This window comes from Fukomys damarensis, unplaced genomic scaffold (assembly GCF_012274545.1).
Source record: "Fukomys damarensis isolate Sample0158 unplaced genomic scaffold, DMR_v1.0_HiC HiC_scaffold_24, whole genome shotgun sequence".
NCBI lineage: Eukaryota > Metazoa > Chordata > Mammalia > Rodentia > Bathyergidae > Fukomys > Fukomys damarensis.
The window spans coordinates 64,909,463-64,932,441 of NW_022900936.1; the positions used below are offsets into that span (position 1 = coordinate 64,909,463).

A 22,979-nucleotide genomic window follows, 5' to 3' on the forward strand; every position below is an offset into this window, starting at 1 on the left:
AATGTACTAAACAAAGTACTCTCTGAAGGTCCCTTAAATGTCTAAACATTTTTATATTTTATTTTACCCTGTTATATCAGTTTTGCTTTTTAAAATGATATCACATCCTATCTGGGACCTAATACTTTTACAGTGTGGAGAAACATCTTGATTTCAGTCTTCCTGGACTTTTTACAGGTTACTTTATCATCTTGGCTAGGCTCTAATAAGTCACATTCCCTAAACCATTTAATTCTCATCTGCAAATCTTTCACATCATAAAATAATGAAATTGTATAGCTGAAATGAAATTTTCATATTTTACAAATTATTTTTAGAAGCAATGAATGCTTTCTGAAGACATAGCACTTGTGGTGAGAAGACTTAGATCAAATTTTACTTTTGCTACTTATTAGCTACCTATTAATGTATAATCTTAAGGAAGAAACATAACTCACTCTGACATTTTTCTTCCCATACAAGATAAAATAAAAATGATAATCCCTTTGAGTGTTGTGGAACTTTGGGTTAATGTTTATAAAAGTTCTTCTATAAATATTAGATGTTTATTATTATATATAATAAAGGAACAGAAAGATTAAATAACTTAATTTTCCTACCATCATAAACAGTGTACCAAAAACGACTAAAAAGTCAGTTGCCTCAATGAGTACTGATTTACTCATGATAGTGACAGAAATTTTGCTAGTTAAGAACTAATCATATATCATTTGAGTTAAAGGAAGTTTGAAAAGTATTTTTAAGATAGCATTTTTAAGACAGAAAAAATTTGCTTGTATATCAATTTCTATTTATGCAAGAAGGAATTCTTTGAAGAACCTCAAGCCCATCTGTGTATATTTTCTTTCTTTCACTGAAATTTTTTTTTTCAATTTAAGGAAAGATAGTATGTCCTAAAAAGACAAAAATAAAATAAAATAAAGAAGAAATGATAGAAAAGAGAAAAATAAGATCTAATAGAGGAGGCAAATAAATATTTTCAAATGACTAGAGATAGTCCAAAATTGTAGAAAATAAAACAAAGACTTAAGAAAAGGAATATCTTAAGGGGAACAAAAGCAAAATATACTAAACCATAAATAGAGGAAAAACTTGAAAAACTATTTATTGAACAACTACTAGGTCATTTTTATCTAGGCATTGAGCACACAATTGTGAGTGAAGCAACTACAGCCTTTTCTTCCATTTGTCATAGGCGGTATGCATTTTAATCTTTTGATATACTGTTATAACTGGAAAACATTAGTGCTGTGATAGAGAAAAGGAGAAAAGAAGGTAAAGTTAGACCTATTTTTCAGTGTTGCCAGGAAAAAGCCTATCTACAGAGAAAACACTTAAGGGAAACTTTGCAAGATAAGAAAAAACTAGTCAACAGGACAGAGTAATAGGTACCAGATTTCATCTATCTGCAACAACCAAAAATAAATAAATAAATAAAAAAGACAACATTTTTTGAGACATAAGACCTAAACCAATTTTTAAAAATTACATGTGACAGAAACAACAGCAATGAGCCCTACAATCAACTAACCTATGTATTGAAACAATTGCTAGACTATAGCAAGGGAGGGGAAACCTAGGTGGAAACTGGTCATCTGGCTGACCTAGACAATGGGATGTGAGAAACCTGGGAAGCCAAAGCAGCTACAACTGGGAAAGAATGCTAGTGATTTATAGATTTTATTCACAAAGAAAGAATTCTAGCAGTCTGCAGTGCTTAGTCCTCAAGCACATATATCCAAAGAAGCTACCAGGATCAGGTAAAGAACCAAGTGGAAAAATTAAAGGAAATAATGCCTAGTACTCTAAAGAAATAGTGCCTGTCCCCACCAGTCAGACTAGAAGATATTTATAACTCACATCTAACTCTATTGAAAATTTTATGATGCTTGCCAGTCCGGTAAAAAAAGAAATAAATTTACTCAGACTGTTAAGGAAGAATTTAAATAGTTTAATAATATGCAACTGAACTCAGTATAAAGAAAATCTAATGAAACCTTAAAGAAAAAAGCTACTAGGATTGCAATGTGAATTTAAGAAAATGTAGGATATAATGTCATTACACAAAACTCAATTGAATCTCTGTATACTCACAACAAACCAGCTGAAATTAACATTTTAATTATACTATTTACAATAGCATCAAAAATAAGAGTCAGCTGTAAATGAGACAACAGGTATGAAAGACCCACACACTGAAACCCAACAAAGCATTGCTTAGAAAAATTAGACCTAAATAAATTAGTTACACCATGTTCACATTTCAGAAGACTTGATATTATTGAGATGTCAGTTCAGTTCAAATTAGTCTGCAATTTCAGTGTTGAGTCTTAGTAAAAATCCAGCAGATATTTTTCTACGAATTGACAAACTGATTCTAAAGTCCATGAGGAAATACAAATGATTAGGAATAGTCAAAACTTTTTTAGAAATAGTTACTAGAGAACTAATGCTAATTTATTTCAAGGCTTATTTTAAAAGGATTATCAAGACAATTTTCTATTCATCCAGTAATGAATAGATCATTGGATATAATAGAGGTTCTAGAAATAGAATAACATGTATATGGGCAACTGTTTTTCAACAAACTTGTAAAGACAGTTAACTGGAGAAAGAAATATTCTCTACTAAAGCTGCTTCAACAATTGGATATCTTGTGTAGAAAAAAAATATTTGGATCCATACTCTACTAAGTTTTACAGAAAATCTCACAATGTATCATGAACTTAAATTTGAAATTCTAAAAGTATAAATCTAAAATAAACCCCAAGACTTTGCTTACCTTGGGTTAGATAAAACTCTCTTTGAAAAGATGCATAAAATAAAATTTAGATAAAACAACTGCCCTCTACTTAATGAGAGTGAAAATTTGAAGCCACTGACTAGGAGAAAATACCTGTAAAGTATATATCTGATAAAGGTCTTACGTCTAGAATATATGAAAATTTATTGAAACTCAAGAGAATAATCAAATAAAAATTATTTTAATAAAGAGTTCACAAAAGAATATGAACAGATGCATAATAAACATATAAAAGATATTTTAAAATATTTATCATTAAGGAAATGTAGATTAAAAATGTGAGGGGTCAGGGATTTAACTCAATGGTTCCAGTGCCTGCCTCAAAAACACAACGTCCTGAATTCCATCCCCAGTACAAAAAAAAAAAAAAGATAGGTGATACACATTTATTAAAGCAGCTAAAATTTAAAAGAGTGATCATACCAAGTGCTGACAAGTAAATTATCCACAGTTTCTTAAATTATTAAATGCACATTTATGATATGATCTAGCCATTTTACTCCTATTTGCCCTATAGTGACATAAAAGTATGTATGTATCCACACAAAGACATTCCTTTCAGCTTTATTTGAAATAGTCAAAACTGCAACAATGCAAATTTCTCATAGGTCAATGGTTAAATAAATTCTCATTAATCTGTGTAATGACACACTAACAGAAACAAAAATTTATATACTTGACAAATGGTGTAGCCTGGATGAATCTCAAATAATTATGCTAAGTAAAAGAAACCAGAAAAGAGAGTACATACTGTTGGTTCTATTCATATGATTTTTGGAGAAGTAAAAATTAATACATAGTGCCTAGTACATAAAACATTAAAACATAAAGCTGCAAAATGCGTGGCAACTGGGAAGCAGAGCAGGAAACCTCTGCCGAAGAGAAATGAATGAGGGACCATATATAGTGCCTCCATGACCCGCCCAGATACACCTAGGAAGGAGCTTTATTAATAGCTGTTTCTTAATCCAGTGACATTGCTAAGGAAGGAAATGGGAAAGATCATAAATCAGTGGAATAGAAGGCAAACTATAGAACCGATTTAAAAATCACAAGAGAATCCTTTGAAAACAAACTCTATTAAATCCCTAATGAGACTATCAAGAATAAATAAGAGGCAGGTATTATCAATACTAGGAATAAAAAGGAGCATCACTATGGATTCTATGGACAATAAAAATAATGTTTTCAACAACTGTATCACTAGAAATTTTTATTTAGATAAAATTAAGAGATGTTTTGAAAAGCAAAACTTAACAAAACTGACACCCAATGCATTGGAAAGTATAAATAACTTTCTTTTAAAATTTTTAAATTGAAAAGTAAATAACCTCATTGAAAATTGTAGGCCCCAGATGTCTTCATTGATTAACCCTATCAAACATTTAAGGAGGAAGTGACATCAATCTGATGCAAACATTTCTAGGAAATAGAACAAAAGAGAACTCTTTCCATCTGTTCATCACAGGCCAGATTGTTTCCTTGGTTAAATAAGTCCTGCCTATGAAAAACCTACAGATAATATTATATTTGATTATGAAATACCCTAAAACTGGTAAGAAGGGAAAGATGTCCACTCTTCTTATTATTCAGAATTTTATTTGATTATTTAGGGCAAAAAGCAAGAAAAAATGCCTAAAGATTATAGGTGAAATGTTAAGACTATTTGACATTGATATGACGATGTATATAAAAACCTTAGAATCTATAAGAAAGCTGCAAATCTATAAAAATGAATTTAGCAAGATTAAAGAATAAATGTCAACATATAAAAACAAATCCGCTATATGATAGCAGCAAAGAAATAGAAAATAAATTTTTAAAAAGTGTATAGGATAGACTTCTACACAGCAGCCTGAAGAGCATCAAGGACCCATTCTCCAGGAAGGAAAAAAGTAAATTGTTTTAAAGTCATAAATAAAGGAACATGTAAGGAAACTTACTGAAACTTAAAAGTGAGAATCTGTTGCACATGAGCCACAGCCTCCTCTTAGTTGCCAGCATTTTTCTTTTCCTTCATACCCAAGGAGAAGAGGCTACATTCTTAGTGGGTGTGAAACAAGAAGTCATAGGAACCTTGGTAAATGTGATCAAGAAATCACAGGTCATATATTCCCCATAATGACTGAGCTCTACCCAAGACATAGCCAACAAAAAATGCTGAAATCTGATTGCCCTCCCCCATCTTTCCCATAAGGCAGAAGTTTCTTGCCAGAAATAATTAGCCGAAAAGACCAGAAGTTACCCAGGGCCCAGAATAGTGGCTCAGAGGTTTTGCCTGGGAAAACGAACTCTAAAAGAACAGAGAGGTCTGAAATTCTTCCTAAATGAACTGACTGTATTGCAACACAGAGTGGGGAAGATCAAGCCCAAGCAAATGACACCAGATCATAAGGTAGTAAATATATATATTTACTCTTTTAATTTTTATAAAAGGCATAGACTTAGGTAATAATTACAATTTGTATAATGTTTTATAGGCTTTAATATATGTAGATATGTATACTAACAATAGCATATCAGAAGAAATAGAGCTCTTAAAAATGTTTGTTTTTTTTTTTTTGCTACTGAAGATTGAACTCAGGACCTTGTGCTTGCCAGGCAGGTGGAAGAACCACTGAGCCAAATCCCCAGCCCTAAAGAGTAATGTTTCTACATCTCACTGGAATTAAGCTAGTATCTTTCTAAATTCAGTTATGATATGTGAAGTTATATATAGAAAATCTTATAGCAATCACTAGGATAACTATAAAACAGATCATGAAAGATATATTAAAGGATATAAATTTTACACTTATAAGTAATCACTTAATGCCAAACAAGTAGATAAAGACAGACTAGAAGAGCAAAATAGTAACAAAGCATATAGGAAACCAAAAGGAAAATGGTAGATGTAATACAACTATATCAATTATTAACATTAAATTTGCTGGGTTGTGTAATCCAATCAAACGACATAGATTGTGAGACCAAGATTTTTAGAAATTGAGATTCATGTTTATACTATCTGTGGGAGACAAACTTTAGATTCAAAGATACAAACAAGTTGAAAGTAGAAAGATAAGATTGTGCAAACAAGGCTGGAGATGTAGCTTGCCTAGAATGCATAAGGCCCTGGGTTTAATCACCAAAATAAATTTTATAAAAATCATGCAAAAAAAATCATGCAAATATTTAGTAAACAACATCAGACTTTAAAAAACAAAATAGACTTTAAACAACAAAAAAAGTTGCTAGAATTAAAGGGGATTTTTATAATGATGTATAAACCAGTAGATGTAACAATTATAAACATATATACACCTTACAAGACTTAAAAAATACACAAAGCAAGAGTTAATGGAATCAAAGGGAGCAAAAGACATGTCAACAATTGATTGAAATTGCAATGTACTGCTTATAATAATGGATAAAAGATGCAGAAAATCATAAAGTAAATGATCAAAGAATTCCACACACAAGACCTCCATTTTAAGTCTACAAAATATTGATAGGATATTTTTAGAAAAACATTTAAATGGAAAGGAATACAATATTTAAGGATTGGAAGACTCAATTTTTAAACAATGTTTATCATATATAAATATATAAATATATAGAGAGAGCAATCTAAAAGCCTGGCATATCTTTTACAGAAATTGATAGATTTTAAAATTTATATGGAAATGCTAAGGACTCAAGATAATTTAAAAACACTTGGGAAAGAGGAAAAAAGTTGGAGTATTTCTCTACCTGATTTCAAGAGGTGCTGTAAAACATTAACTATGGTAGTGTGATAAAAAGATTAATAAACCTATAATAAGAAAATAGAAAGTCTAGAAATATTCCCACATATGTATGCCAACCATAAAAACAATAAAGAAAAGAAACTCTTCTAAAAAGTAATCATGGAATAATGGACCTTAATCTCCACCTCATGCTCTAATCAAAAATTACCTTGGCATGAATGATTGACCTAAAAAATGAAAGCTAAAAGTTAGAAAGCTTCTAGAGGACAACAAAGAATAACATTTTCATGACTAGAAGGTTGACAGTGATTACTTAGCAATCAAAAGAAAATGACAAAGGAAAAATGATTAATTGTCCTTGAAGTAAATTAAATTTCTGATCATCAAAAGCTATCATTGAAAAAGATCACATGCTCTAAATATTTATATCTACTTATGATATAGGACCACTACCTAAACTGTGTTTTAAAATATTTACAACTACATAGCAAAAAGTTAAATTACCCAACAAAAAAATAATCCGTCTTGAATAAGAACATCACAAAGAAAGACATCTGAATAGCCAATAAGCATATGAAAGAGTTCAATTGTCAATTGAACCAGAGAAATTTTAAAATCCTAGGAAGATAGTGTAACTAGAAGAACTAACACTTTTAGTTCACCAATATTGGTGATGGATTCAGCAGCCAGAACTCTCATAACTTACTGATAAGGATGTAAAATATATAGGCCCTATCAAGACTATAGTGGAAAAATTAGATACATTTCATAGCAAAAAAAAAAAAAGACAAGCCAGGTGACTCATAGTTGTAAATACCAGTACTTTGGGAGGCTGAAGTGGGAGGATTGTAAGTTTCAGCCTAGCCTAAATTGCTAAATTTAGCAGTTTAACAAGACGCTATCTCTCAAAAAAAAAAAAAAAAAAAAAATTTTTTTTTTTTTTTGGTACCAGGAATTGAACTCTGGTCTTTGCACTTACAAGACAGGCCACCAAACCACTGAGCTAAATCCCCAGCCCCCAAAAAAATTTTTTAAAGGGCTAGAGATTAGGAATGTAGCTCAGTGTGATGGCCCAGAGTTCAATTACCAGTGCTGTAAAAAATAAAACAAAACAGAAAATCTACTTTTTCACATAGTTTCCACAGTATATATTATAGAAAAGACTGGAATACTTTGTAATATAGGGATGTTAAGTAAAAGGTCTGCTATGTCCTTATAATGACTTGATGATATTTTAAAGGCAAGGAAAGTTATTTTTAATATGACACTATATGGAAAACATAAATATGATACTTTGTTGGGTTAAAAATAATAATGAAAGGAAGAAAGTCAACCCAAACTATGATGAAATTAAGTAATTTTTAAAAATCCTCTCTTTTGCTTCTATATTTGTAGGTTTCTACAGGGACAAAGAATTACTGCTATACTCAGAAAAAAACATGCATTTTAAATATTGGTTGTTTTGAACAATTATATAATACTAAATGATGATTAATGTAAAATAGTATAAGATTTTGACACATTTTAAATTATCACATGGAAATAGTTTTGCTGTAATTATTAAGTGTGTCAAACAGAAAAGTAGATGAATTCAGAATAAGCTAGGAAAATAACCATTTCAACTGACATTACAGAAATAGACGATACGGTATTTTCTAGATAAATGAAGCTTAGCTCTTTCACTACAAAATTTTATTTTAAATTTTTGATGAAACTCTAACATATACTTTGCCTTTTCTTTCCTATTAAATATATTATAGTGATCACATATAAGCTCTCCTACCTCTTAGTTGTATAATCTTGGGGAGTTTATGTAATAGCCTCTACCTCTGTTTTCTAATTTATACAATAGGTATAATAATATGACTTTTCTCGTAGCATTGTTAGATGTGAAAAATGATTACTGTTATAGCAGAGAACATAGGAAACATTAGGCATTCTATAATTTGATAAACTGACTTAATAGTTATGCTGTCAAAGTCTTCATGAGATCTGTGTATTTTTACTCTTTCATTAAACAGTCCAAGGTCACTCAATAGTCATAAAATAAGTTCTTTCTACCTATTCCTATTTAGCTTTCCAAGTTACTTTTCTTAATGTTTCTAGTTCAAATGTCTCATCTTTATAACTTTCTGTTTCTAATTTGTTGTTTCTCACTTGCTGTTCTCTTTGCAGATAACAAAGTCTGTCAGTAAACTTTCAGGGACTGCCTATGTTGTTTCTGTTGCATCTCTATAGATTAATATGTGATGCTTATTTAGTTACAATTTTTCCCATCCAATTTATATGTCTGGAGTAAAATATATGTTACAGATAGTTTAGATTGATGAATGTGTACTTCCAGATTCACAGTAATAGATATCAGTGAATTATAAGTGTATCATGATTATAAATGGAAATTTAATGGTTGGATGAGCATTAAGAGTTTTGAAATTTTTCAGTGAAGTAAAAAGTAGAGCAAACAATATGCCTAAAATGGTACAAAAAGTTTTATGAAAAACTGAAATATTCAGGCAGAATAATGTAGCATACAAAGCTGTACATATATATGCTACATGTTTCAATCAATGACAGACTACATATGCTATGATGGTCCTAGAAGATTTTAAGGAGGTGTAAAGTTTTTTTTCACCTCATATTTTTACTGCACCTTTTCTGTGTTTAGATACATAAGACCTATCACTGTGTCACAATTGCTTCTAATACAGCAATGTATGGGAAAGGTTTGTAGCCCAGAGCAACACTCTGTACAGCCTGGTGTTTAGGAGGCTATACCATCCAGGTTTGTGTAAGTACATGTGTTGCTTACAGACAGTGGCAGTTATAAAATGTGTATCAATCTGTTGGAATTACTCTTGAATTTGTCAGGAAAGTGATGGCATAGAAAGATAAACTGTGTGGTGATACAAGCACAATAGAGAAAGCCATAAGAAACAAGAAGCTAAAAAGAATGTCTGTTTTTTTTGAACCGGGAATTGAACTTGGGTCCTTGTGCTTGCCAGGCAGGAGGTGGAACCACTGAGCTAAATCCCCGGCCCCAAGAATGTCTTTTTGATTTATTTATACACACAAATTGTAGAATAGGAAGTAATTAGAAATATTTTGTAATTAAAATAAATGTCCTTTTTATAAGAAAATTTTATACGATTGAACAAAACAAGTATGTAATACTGTACTTTTTAAATATAAAATTTAAAATTTCTAGCACTTCTTTTTAATAGTTTTGGTCCTGGGAATCAAACTCAGGACCTTGTGTTCACCAGGAAGGCACAGCACCACTGAGCCTACTACATTTCTGGCCCTCTTGAAAGGTCTTTTAAAAGCCAATAACTTTTTATCCTGAAATAGAGGGTTTATTGTATCCCCTTATATTTCTCATTTGTCTTAATCTATTTTCTGATGAAATTAGATCATTTCTTAAAGTAGCTAATTCATTTGAAAATAATAAAGTGCTTTTACATCTTTCTACCATCATGTTTAATTACCTGTTTTATGTCGTATGCTTTTAGGTTTGACTGAACTGAATGACAGTCCAGTTCCCCTGGAACTTGAGCGCTGTAAATCTCCCACCTCAGGTAAACATAAGTGGTATTTTTCAAGCTTCTGGTAATTCACTGCTGTCATTATCGCTTTATTATTATAATTTTTATGATAAGAAATTCATAGTTTTAGAAATTATATTTTAGTTTGTGAAATTTAACAATAAATCTGATTCCAGAAATGGGTAGAAATACAGTGATATTTCGGTTGTTGAACTCAATTCATTACAAATTCATGTTTGAACATGAAAAAGTTCAAGTAATGAATACATTTTTCCCATACTAAATAATGGAAAACCAAATAATTGGTTCTAAGCCCAAAAATTACATTTAAAATTCATTTTTCCAGGATTTAAATTCACAGATTTCTTTCTTTAACTGTATCGTGGTTCTCCATTTCCCTCTTAGCTTTATCTGGTATCACTAACTTCTTTGGAGCCATGGTTACGATGTTTTGTACAAGTAAAGCACTGAAAGAAAAAAGGCAAAGAATGAATGTTACACACTAATACAAGCACTAAACATATGTTGTGTGAGCTAGAGCAGCACTAAAGCCTCACTCCTTTGTTTGCCTGGTGAGATGCAGCACGTATTTCACTTACTCTCCACCCATACAGGTTTATTCAAATCAGATGTTTGGTTCAACTGTGGAGCAAAGTTACAAACACTGGGCAGATGTTTTCACACTTTGCTGTTTGAATAGTGGAAAGTTTGAGCTTGGAGCCATTTAACAACTGAGGTTGCTATAAATGCTTTTGAAAATATTTTTGTCCCAAAATAAAATTAAAATCAGAAGTCTGAGTGCAACACTGTTAAAGACTTTTTTTTAAAAAAAACGTTATTTTGTAGAAAAATTAATACCTAATAAGTAGCAAATAAAATGGGTAATATTATACAGAAACTTTGTCATCTTGGGACTAGAGCTGAATTAGTAGGAAATATATAATATAGATACAGACGCTAATGTTACCATTCCTTTGGACCACCATTTTGAAATATTCATTTTGATTGACAAAGAAGAAACAATATATGGTATACAATTAAACATCAAGGCAAAGTATAGACCCCTTAAAATATACTTATAAATGAAGGAAAAGATTCCTAAGGATATCTTTAAAGTGTGAAAAAAAAGAGTTAATAAAAATCTTTCAGTAGTGGGATGGATTTGTGCTTACTTTTAAAATATTTGTCTCATTAGTCTGATTTTTTTCTATAATTATAGGAGTATATAAAATTTTAAGCATCAAATGTATTAAGTATATCTGTGACACTAAATAGTACATCTGTTTTATAGGGCAACAAAAGATTATAATTCCTTTTTATTTAATTAATGTTTGTTTAAAACACAAATTTATAAAAAAATTAATGTCTTTGTAAACATAAATTAAGACTTCTAAAAATTAATTCAGAATTAGAACATCTTTTCAATTTACTATATCCTTAAAAGTTATTCATTCCTTATTTTTCAGGAAACTAGGCTATGTAGAACCTAGTTATGTCCTGTGTAAATGCTTCCTTTAACCATATTTTAGTCGTTGTTTTATTTTTATACTAAAAACGGCCTTATACATTTGCTCTTCCTTTTGCATTCTCATTGGCACCATCTTAATTTTAAAAACTATCAACTCATACCAAGAGTATCATAGAAATATTCTAACAGATATCCTTGCTTTCCAACTCCCTTTTACAATCTATTTTGCCTATCATGTTGCAAAATCAGTTTTCTTAAAATATTAATATTTTCTCAGAAATCTTTAAAATATAATATATCCTATACCACATTTATATAATTTCACCTAAATTCTCATCTATAATCTGAATTTAAATAATAATACATTTGCATAAACATAAAAAATTGAATAGAACTGTCTTTCCAATCATGCCCCTACACAGTATTCCTCCTGAAAAATAATACTATTATTAGTTTCTTATTTATCTTGCTAAGAAATTTGTATTTGTAAAAAAACTGAGAAAATATTTTATTTAGCTTCTTGTTTTATGCACTTTTCTATAGTGTGCTTGTTTCAATTTTACAATGCAACTTGTCTTTCAGATTTATTACATTAACCACTTCTACATTCTTTTTATAGTTATATAATGTTGAATTGCATGTATGCACTGTAATTTCATCAGTTCACCTGTTAATAGGCATTTAGTTTGCTACATGTCTTCTGCTATATAAAAATAATGGTGCATTGACCAACTTTGGCGCATCCATTTTATATATATACAAGTACCTATATGAGATAAATTCTGAACGTTAGAGTTGTTGCTTCAAAGCAATATGCCTGTGTAATTTTTATAGATACTTCCAAATTTCTGTCCTTAAGATTTGAAACATTTTTCTCCTAGCAACATTAGTTATCATTTTTAAAAAGTTTTGCACATCTTAATATGTACAAAGGGTGGTCAGTATTACTAAACTTTACCTTTTCACATACTACAAGTGATGTTGAACATCTTTTCATATGTTTAAGAACTATTGAAATCTTTTTTTATGTAAGCCACCCATGCTTTACTTTGTCCATTTTCTGTGGAATTATTTGTCCTTTTTAATATCAATTTTTCTGTCTTTTCATAAATTAAGGACTTTATCTCATTGTGACATGTGATCTGAACATTTTTCTTAATTTAACCTTTAACTCTGTGACATCTCCTTGAGAAGTTTTTGTAACCAGACATTGATCTTTTCATTTAAGGTACTTTATGTCCAACAGTTTGAATACTATTGGGATTATTTATCATTTAGGTAGCATTCCTCAATTAAGTCATTTATCCCTTATAATGTTATTTTATACTGCTGCTTTCTCACTAAAGAAAAATAGTTTCATTATAGAAATTTTGCAAACAGATACAAAAGCTGAGATTCTCTTTTTCTTTAATTGGGCTGATAGTTGATGTATTTTAATTATTATGTACTTCAAACAATAGGCTTTCTTTTATTTTAAAGTATTAATTTTAGTTTTTATCTGTATTAGTTACTTCTGCTTTCATTTAGTATATTTTATTTTTATTTTTCAACTTTGTGGCATTTGTTTAATCTTTTTATGCTTCCTCTTTGTTACATGTTAAGATAAGAATTCACTGCTAAATTTCCCTTGGAACTCACTATGTATCACGTAGTCTTTCATAAATTATGACTTTATTAACATTATTCTATGTTAGACAATTTATATTTTTTGGAACAAGAGTTATTTAAAATGAATTTGTAGCATTAAGTAGCAGTAAGTGTTACTCTATTAAGACTTTCATGTCATTAAGTATACTCTACTTGGCCTGTCACAAACAGATAATAGGTGAGTTAAAATATTGTACTACTTATATGTTTCTCCATTGTCTTTGTTATCTACTGTGTTATCTTTTATGATAGTATTGTTATCTTATTTTTATATCAATATTTGAAATTATATTTACATTTTAAGAAACAACTGTTATTGCTTATTTAATATTATAAGTTCTTTACTTCCTTTTCACCTTATTCACTATTACTAGCACAACTCTTGTTTCTCTAATTTAGAATATTCTGGAATACTTTGGACCTACCTTTTTTTGGTAAACATTTTTTATTGAGGTATAATATACAAACCTCAAAGTATATACATCTTAAGCATTCAGCTAGATTAGTTTAACAGGTGAACATACCATAAAATAATACAAGATAGAAATTAAAAACCTCCCTCATATAGCTCTCAGCCACTACCTTCCACAAAGGCACCTATTATCACACTTTATTGGTTTTGGGAATTCATTACTATAAGCTAGTATCATGGGATTTGTATGAAGGAAATCATATAGTATTTATTTTTGTTGTTTCTTCTTTCACTCAACATTGTATATATTATATATACATGTGTTTGTGTGTGTGTATATATATATAATATTTGCCTACATTGCTGTGTGATATTGTTATTTAATATTCCATTATGTGAATATACCTCAATTTATGCAATTTATTGTTGAACATTTTAAAAATTTGAGGGGGCTATTACAAATAAAGTTAATTTGACCATATTGTATATTTTTAATGCAAGTATGAACTTATTTTGCTTGTGCATATATATCTGGGAGTGGAATTTGGGGGACATAGGGCAGGCAGATTTTCTACTTTAGTAAATATGAACAGTGAATTTTGTAAAATGAGTTACACCTATTTTACTTCCAATTGCAGTGTTTCACAGTTCTCTTTTTCCCATATACTTGCCAGTGTTTAATATTGTGGTTCTTTTTTTCCTCATTGAGTTTATTGGTACACTTTTTGGTATATAGTACAGTTACATTCATCATTGGGAACTTGTACCTTTAAATGACAGATCTTGGTTCTCATTTTTCCCTTTGTCTCTGCCCTCCCTTCATCTCTAGGGTGTATATAGAAATGTTTCACTGTGGAATTAAGTTGATTTCATATTTTGCTGATGTCTAATGGTCATAGTGAATTTTCCACAGGTATTGCTATCAATATCCTCTTTTATATTTAACTCTTTTGCTTACACTGTAATTGAGGTACCAAAATTTTCTAATTTTTTTTTTAATCTATAGGAATCTCTGTATGTGTGTGCGCGTGTGTGTGTGTGTGTGTGTGTGTGTTGGATAAAAGTCTTTTGTTGGAGATTCTTTTAATCTAGTTCAATTTACCAATGTTTTTTATTTAGTGGCTTATATATTTTGTTTAGAGAGAATTGTTGTCCATCCCAAGATCATAAAGCTATATTTCTGTATTATCATATGGAAAGCTTATTGGTTTACTGCTCACATTTAAGTTAAATTTTCATTAGGAATTTATTTCTGTATATAATGTAAGGAAGGAGCCACAGCAATTGATAAGTATCATTTACAGGTAAATTACTATTTCCCTCACTGTACTAAAGTGGAAAATTTGTCATAAATTAGTGACATTTAGTATATACATGGTGTGTGTGTGTGTGTTCATGTATTTAATGACTATATGTTGCATTCCACTCACATGTTTATTATTATTTATTCAAACCATACTGTTTTAATATGGAACTTTATAAATTTAAAAAATTTTTTATCTGATTGTAGTTTCTTCAATTTTGTTTTTGTGGTTCTCTTCTCTTTCAACATCATTATAACTCTTCTAGGTTTTTATATTTCTGTATCGCTTAAAAAATTTACCAGTTCACATACAAACATACTAAGATGTTGAAACATGCAGTTTCATGTGATCAGTTGGGAACAATTCACATATTCAATATTCAACCAAATTTTCCTTTTTCTGTCACACATTTGTGTGTCTAATTCATCTCAGTAATGTTTTTAGTTTTCTTTTTAGAAGTCATGCACATCTTTCATATATTTATTCCTCTGTATTTGGGCTCTATTCCATTACTGTGTTATTTTTACTTTCTTTTTCTAATTGTTCATGGCTAGAATGTATAAATGGTATTAATTTTTATATATCAAGTTTACATTCAGCAAAATTCCTAAATTTATGGTTAATTCTACTAGCTTGTGTGTTCTTTTGGATTATCTGTGCATCTAATTAAGTCCCTAGTAAAATGACAGTTCTATTTCTTTTTTCTAAAGATATTGTGTAGGACTTTTGTAATCACAATATGGAATAGGTGTGGTGTCAGCAAAATATTTTCCCTGTTCTCAATTTCAAGGATAAGGCTTTAAATATTTAATAATTAATTATGATAGTTATTGATGTAAGTTTTGATAGATATCTTCCTTTTAGCCTTGGCTGATGATGTTTATATTTTCATTAAGGTTAAAGCAGATCTGGAAACACTACTACCATGACACTTGTATTTTTCAGGGAAAACTCAGAAGACTTTACATGCAATTAAGTAAAATGATACAAAGTAGGAATGTTTTGATGAATTTCATATTGTTACTTAGAGCAACAAATTGATGTACTGTGATCAGATTCACTAATCACTTTAATACTAATAATGTCAGTTGTTATGTTTCTAAATTTTTAAATGTATAAATAGGATGTAAAACCAAATACTCTTCTTGCCTTCTCTCATTTCTTTTGTAATTTTTTACCTTGTGCAGTGGTTCTCAAACTAAAGCCTACATCATAATTAGGTGAACAGTATTAAAACCCAAATTGCAGAGGGCAAGAAATTCTAATTCCCTATACCTGAAGTAGGAACTGACATTTTTCTTTTTTTGTAAGGTCCCACATCAGTTAATGTTTCTCATTTTTGGACCTTTTGATGACCATTACTCTACAATACATCCTTTTGGAGAACTTACAATTCCATCCCTTTAAATCTGCTAAAAAATTTCAGATGAAAATATTGGTACAGTGTCTCTGAATAAGAGACATCAGGAATTAGAAAAACCAGGAACCAGAAATAATTTTATGCCTCTGATTTTCTATATGGATCTCAATCTCTTAGAGGTAGTACAAAGTGAAGAAGATTCAGCCTATTAAGTATTTCCTTGAATATAATGAAAGAATACAGAATAGAAATTGGGAATTGAATCCAGTGAGCCAACCAGAATGCTAATATACTCAACTTTCAGGACAATATACTTTCATATTATTTATTCACTTGTTCAGCTATTCAACAAATAATTTTCAGTTTCTACAGTTATACATTATGCCATCTATTGAAGATTCATGAAAAACAAATATATTCCATCACAAATAAAACTTACAGTATATGTAAAGAAATAAACACAACACTAACATTATAAAAATTGTTAATGCTTTTTAAATTTTTATTCATCAGGTAAGGTTGTGCAATTTATGTCCTCTACAGACTAAAGTTTTAGAAGGTTGAATAGGTATTAGCATATAGGCCTTGCTAGCACACAATTTAAATTTCTTCAAGAGAACTGCTCCTTTTTTGAGCAAAGATCTGCAACCACATCAAACCTTCAACTGTGTATTGTAATCCTTTGTTCCAAAGACCATGTTTATTTAGGCTAGCATCACTTCTGACACTGCGTTATCTTCATAGCCATTTACCCTCACAATTCTCTCTGTCCATAACCTACAACATGCTTATGTTACCAAGTTCAAATGAAGGCTAAGATGACATAAATATTTATCTTTATTAAAGATATCTTTAGTTAAATGTCATAGAGGTTAATGTTGCAAAATACTAATAAGAGAGTACACAACTCTGTATTCCTGAGGCTTAGGCTAGAGTTTGATCTTATATCATGTTTTGAATGCTTCTGGAAGTTCTGTGTGCCTGCAGTCCCACTAGCATATCCCTTAAGAAACTTCATTTTTCCTGCCAAACAGTCCCTCTGTTATAGCAATCCTTACATTTATTTCACATAGAGACACAAATACACACTTTTCTATATCATTATTATGATATTTACCTTTAAGGTAAAATTCCTGTTCACTTAGGCTAAGAAATTACATGCCAATAGTTTTGTACTCCCTCCCTTTAGTACTTGCTACCAGAACTCCTGAGGCAGCACCAGGCTTTTGTAAGAATGAAATAGCAGCTCTGAGACAGAGGAATCAGGTATATCACTTGCCAGGTAAAAATGAAAATCTTGGGGCCAGGGATTTAGCTCAGTAGTTCCACTGTCTACCTTGCAAGCACAAGGACCCATGTTCGATCCCTAGTACTGGAAAAAAGAAGGGAAAATCTTTTTATGAATAGACAAAATATTCATATCTGTACAATTTCCTAGGCCTCACAATTTGTCTCAGTACTCTGTTCTCATTTGTTGTACTGAAAATGCAGATGTCTCATGGTAAATGAAGACAAATTTTCCCAAAGCAATTATTAAAACCAGAGACATTGATTTCATGACATATAAATATATATAAAATTATTGACTTTTGTGAAAGATTTTTAAATATTCCATAGAGTTTTAATAGTTTTTTTTTTCTTTAAACCTGCATGGTTTCATCAATCCTAAAGAAAATAAGCAGATTAACAGTGAATTCAGAGAAAACCTTAGAGGCCAAAAGTAGTGAGATTTTATAAAATTCTCTATAATTCCTCATAATTATTGAAGTATTTTCTATTACCAGCAACACCCATGTTGATCATGGACATTTCAATGTAGAGTTGCCCCTTTGGAAGAGTCTATACTCAATAATTGATTTTATTCAATCACATTTGATGGTGCTCATAGGAAAATAATAGACTCAAACACAACCTCTTTAAATAAACATTGATTGAGAAATGACTGTGGCCAGATTTGCAACTCCAAAGAATTATTAATGTTATACATCTCAAATAAAGTCAATAGCTAAGAAGATAAAGGAACTGTTAAAATTATCCTAATAGTAGGCTTTCATTTTTATGTAATACAGTGCCCCTGGGAGATACCTTTTTTTCCTGAGAAAAAACTAAAGCTCCAAGTATTTAAGTGAATAGAGGTAGAATTCCAAGTTAGTTACATTTAGTTGTAAAGCTTATGCTTTTTCACTGGTGTTCATCATTAAATGGGAAAAAAATTATAATCACTGAAATTTTTATGATGTTTCATGTGAAACATGAAAAAGTATTTGAGTTATAAAAGTACAATGCTTTAGCAGATAAATTCAACAAATAAGAAATATACTTTGCATAGAACATCAGAAAATACCACTTAAGTTTCAGCAAAAACTGATTTTGAAAATAATTTATTTTTATGGTTCATGTACCCAACAGCATCATTATCACATTTTGAATCTATTAAGCTTTGTTTACTAAAATTGTAATCTGTATTTGTATACTTTACAGCAAACAATATATTTTTCATCTTTATTGTCATATGTAAGTCCTACAACAGTAAAAGGTTGGTATTATTCTCAAGGTATATAGTTGGAAAAATTCTGGCTATGAGAAAAATTCTATGCCTTGCCCAAGGTTACTGTGCTAATAATGACTTTGAATCTAAGACTTCAGGCTTCTAGGTCCTTGAGGTTTTATTTGTTTGTTTCTTTCTTTCTTTTTGGTACTGTGATCGAACTCAACTCGGGTGGTTGTGCTTGCAAGGCAGGCAGTGGAACCACTGAGCTAAACCCCAGCCTTCCCCTGAGTTTTTTGGCATAGGTTATTTGCTACCAAATTATTTGGCATTCTAGTCTATGATATTTTTTAAAGTGGGTTAAAAAACCACTTATCTACAGAAATTTATAATTTAAGATAGAAAAACTAAACAGAAATGAAGCTTCATGGCCGGGCATGGTGGTGCATGCCTGTAATCCCAGCACTCAGGAGGCTGAGGCAGAAGGATCGCTGTGAGTTCGAGACCAGCCTGAGCTACATAGTGAATTCCAGGTCAGTCTCAACTACATAATGAGACCCTGTCTCAAAAAACCAAAAAAAAAAAAAGAAATGAAGTTTCATGATTATTGAACAAGTACATGACATTAATAGTCGTTGATTCATTAACATTGTTAAGTAAAAGCAACATATGTTTTATGTTGTTTTTCTCATTAAGTTTATTGGTACTTTTTGGTGTACAGTACAGTCACATTCATCATTGGAATCTTGTACCTTTACATGATGTATCTTGATCCTTATTTTTCTCCATACCCCTGCCCTCCCTTCACCCCATCTACCCTTCCCTTTTTACAAAGATTTTATTCCCATTTTTTCTTTTTCTCATATTTTTCTTTTCCCTTCATTCCATATTCCTACCCTTCCCACTTTATCTACTCCTTTAGCCCTTTTCTTCCTATGTCACATTATCAGTTATACAATTTGAACCTTATTTACACTTTTAGTTTTTCACACCAGAGAAACTATTTGGTATTTACATATGTGTGTCCTATTTATTTCATGTAGGAGTATGGCCTTAATATACATCCATTTAGCTATAAATGACTCTAGTATCTCATTCTTTATGGCTGAATAATACTCCATTTCATAGAAAAACCATACATCTTCTTTATCCAGTCTCCAGTTGATGGACATATTTCCAAGTTTTAGCTATCATAAACTATAGGATACATTTTAAAGTAGAGAAGGAGTCATGACATTAAACATTTTTATCCTGGGGTAAATTCAAATGGTGATACCTTATTGCCTGGCTGTATCTTCACCATTTCTGGAGAAAAATTAAAAAGAAGAATGACAACAAAATTAGAAGCCTGTAGGTTTTTCATGGCTCTACCATGGCATGGTGACCCTAAGATGTTTCTATTTTTTTTACCTTTATCTACAGATATATCAAGTGTTTTATCCCTAGTTTCTGGTTAGGGAAATAAAATTCATTACTCCAGCCAGTCAATTAGGTAGTTAAATGCATTAATCATAGATTCATTTTTCAAACATTTTAATCAAAACAAATTAATTTAATGTTAAACTTATTTATTGCAGCTAGGCCAAAAAAATGGTGTCTCTTGTCAGGAAGATTGTGATGCTTAGTGAAAGGGACATAGCTTCAAAGGCAGAAACCTTTGACCTTCCCTCTGTCACTTTCTATCATTGTAACTTTAGTACATTTCTTAACTTTAAGCATTTGCTAATGTTCAAAAAATAAATGCTCAATTATAGAAAGTTGTTAGCATCCATCACCTAATGGTACTGAGCTTGGTCCCCTGAGGCATTCTAGACTTCCAAATGTTAGTTGTAGTTGAGCCATAGCAAAGTAAAAACTCTATTGTACAGAAAAAATTGAGTACTACATAGTTTTATGTATTCTTCTCCTTAAAATTGCCACCTTCCACTCATGAGAAAAATGGAAAATCAAAGGCTATAAGGCAAAGTTTTTAATCAAGAAAGGAACCAAAATCCTATTGTACTTGAAAGTCTAATTATACTCACATTTTTAAACCCAGAAAAGTGCTATCTATATCCATATATTTACCAATATCTCTATCATATCCATATCTATATAAATTAAACAATTAACAATAAAACTTCTTTTATATGAAACATTGGAGGTGTAGCTCAGGAAATGCTTCTTACAGAATGGTTTTGTAGTTTAGTTACTATTCATGAAACCTGAAAACACTATTTCTCAAAATGTGCTCTGAAAACCTGTTGACATCAGTGTCATTTACAGCACATTTTCAAATGCAAACTCCTGCTAAACTGAGAGTACCTAGAAGTGGCAATAAGTCTCCAGGTGCTTTGAGATCTGGAATGTGGGAGCAGAAATCAAGTGCTCTTCATTGCTCCAAAGATTAGAAATGAGACAGATTGTTAAAGTAGTTTGATCTGGACTATAAAAAAATCTTGTAGAAATTATAGCGGCTCAAAATTAGAATTTTTGTTATACTTCTGAAGGTTTCTGTCATCAAATTAATCAAACAGAATGTTGAGAATATTATAGGAGAAATACTTGCATTTCATAGGATATTGCATTAGGTGACCTATAAGTTGCCTTTGATCCAGGAATACTTCTTCCTCATGCAGACTTCTAAACCAATTAGTAGTAAAAAGGTTCTGTTTCCATTTTCTCTTCTTTGGCTACCATTATCAAATGAGAATATTGAGTATGCTTCAGTTTAAATAGCGGTAGAAAATGAAGAAATTTACAAAGCTGCATTCCATTTGGCATACTGCAAACATTTCCTTCTATTTAAGCTCAATCTATTTTCCTTTACCATTTACTATATCAGTTTTGACCTCTGAATTAAGGAAGAATAACTGATTATTGCTCTCATCTACTAGATTCAAAAACAACTGAAGAGACCGTGCCACTTCCAGGCACTAAGCCTTAAGAAGTATCCTAAATACATTTTTAATACTATCTGCTGCTTATTCTCTAACACTTGAACATGTTTTAATTTTCTCAGCCTTCTTAGGGAACAATTCATTGCAACTTTCTGACTTCCCTGTTCAGCATTTATTCAGCAAACATTTATTGAATATCTACTCTGCCACTAATTGACTAGGTTTTGGAAATACACTCCCTATCTTTGGAAAACTCAATATGTGAGTGAATAATATTATTTTAGTGAATAATAGAATAAAATGTATTTAAAAGGGTGTGGACAGAGCAGTGCTGCTGCAGGCAGATGCAAGCCAGGACTCCACCCCAACCCTAGAAGTTTTGGGCACACCAGCCCAAACCAAAGGCCCAACCAAAAAAGAACTGCACAGGCACACAAGCTTCAGCCAGAGACCTGCCCCACAGCATCTGTAAGTGCACATAGGTCCCAGGGAGCAGTGGTGTGGATCAGAGCACCTTGGCTGCAGATAGATCCCAGCCAGGGGCCCACCCCAACCCCAGTGGCTCAGGCACACAGGCCACAGCCATGTTCCTACCTGGAAAAGAGATGCTGCACAGGCGCACAAGCAATGGCGAAGAGGCTTGCCCTGATACCACTGATAAGTGCACAGAGACCCTAGCCAGAAGCCTGCTAAGACTGTAGCAACTGGGGTGCACAGCCCCCAGCCAAAGGCCCTCCCAGACAATAGGTACATAGGGGACCCAGCAAGATACCATCCCAAGTGTTCACAGGCCTAAGCCAGAAATTCACCAAAACAACAGGTCAGCTCAGGGATCCAGAAGGACACAGTTCTGAACCCAGGAATTGGTAAACTGTTGAGTAGCAGAGAAAAGGCCACTTGGTGGCCTGCTAAGAATTGAAGACCACTGGGTGAGCAAAAAGTTGCCTCAACAAAGGCACAGCAGGCTGCATCTGTTGAAATGAGGAGACACAGAAACAAGTCTCAAAACCAGACTTCCAGATCACCTAAGGCAACCCCAAAGGTTAAAAAGATGAAACAATCTGATACTCAACTACCTGGATCCCCTGAACTGGCAACAAAAGAGGATCTGAAAAAAATGAAATCAGAAACAATTTCTCATACAACAGCAGAGATTGTGCCCATAGTGCAAGATATGATTAATAAATCTAGAGCATATACAGATTAAAAAAAAATGGAGCTAATGAACATATGGAATCCCAAAATGGGAAACAAATAGAATCCATAAAACAGATGCAAACAGATTTCCAAGAGATTAAAAGCTCCATTGAAAGCTTATGCAGAATGAACCAATGTAAAGACAGAATTT

The 22,979-nt window shown here is 31.4% G+C and overlaps 1 protein-coding gene across 7 annotated transcripts in view; it reads left to right on the plus strand.

Moving 5' to 3' along the window:
• Positions 1–22,979, plus strand: part of Stxbp5l (syntaxin binding protein 5 like) — a 391,696-nt gene that overhangs the window by 299,774 nt on the left and 68,943 nt on the right. For all 7 annotated transcript variants that reach the window (XR_781365.3, XM_033768099.1, XM_010630004.2 and 4 more), the window contains one exon: positions 10,041–10,106. Coding sequence is in view for 6 of the 7 variants with exons in the window: in XM_033768099.1 (XP_033623990.1) it covers positions 10,041–10,106 (66 nt within the window). In the remaining variant the exon portion in view is untranslated. The remainder of the gene's footprint in view (positions 1–10,040; positions 10,107–22,979) is intronic.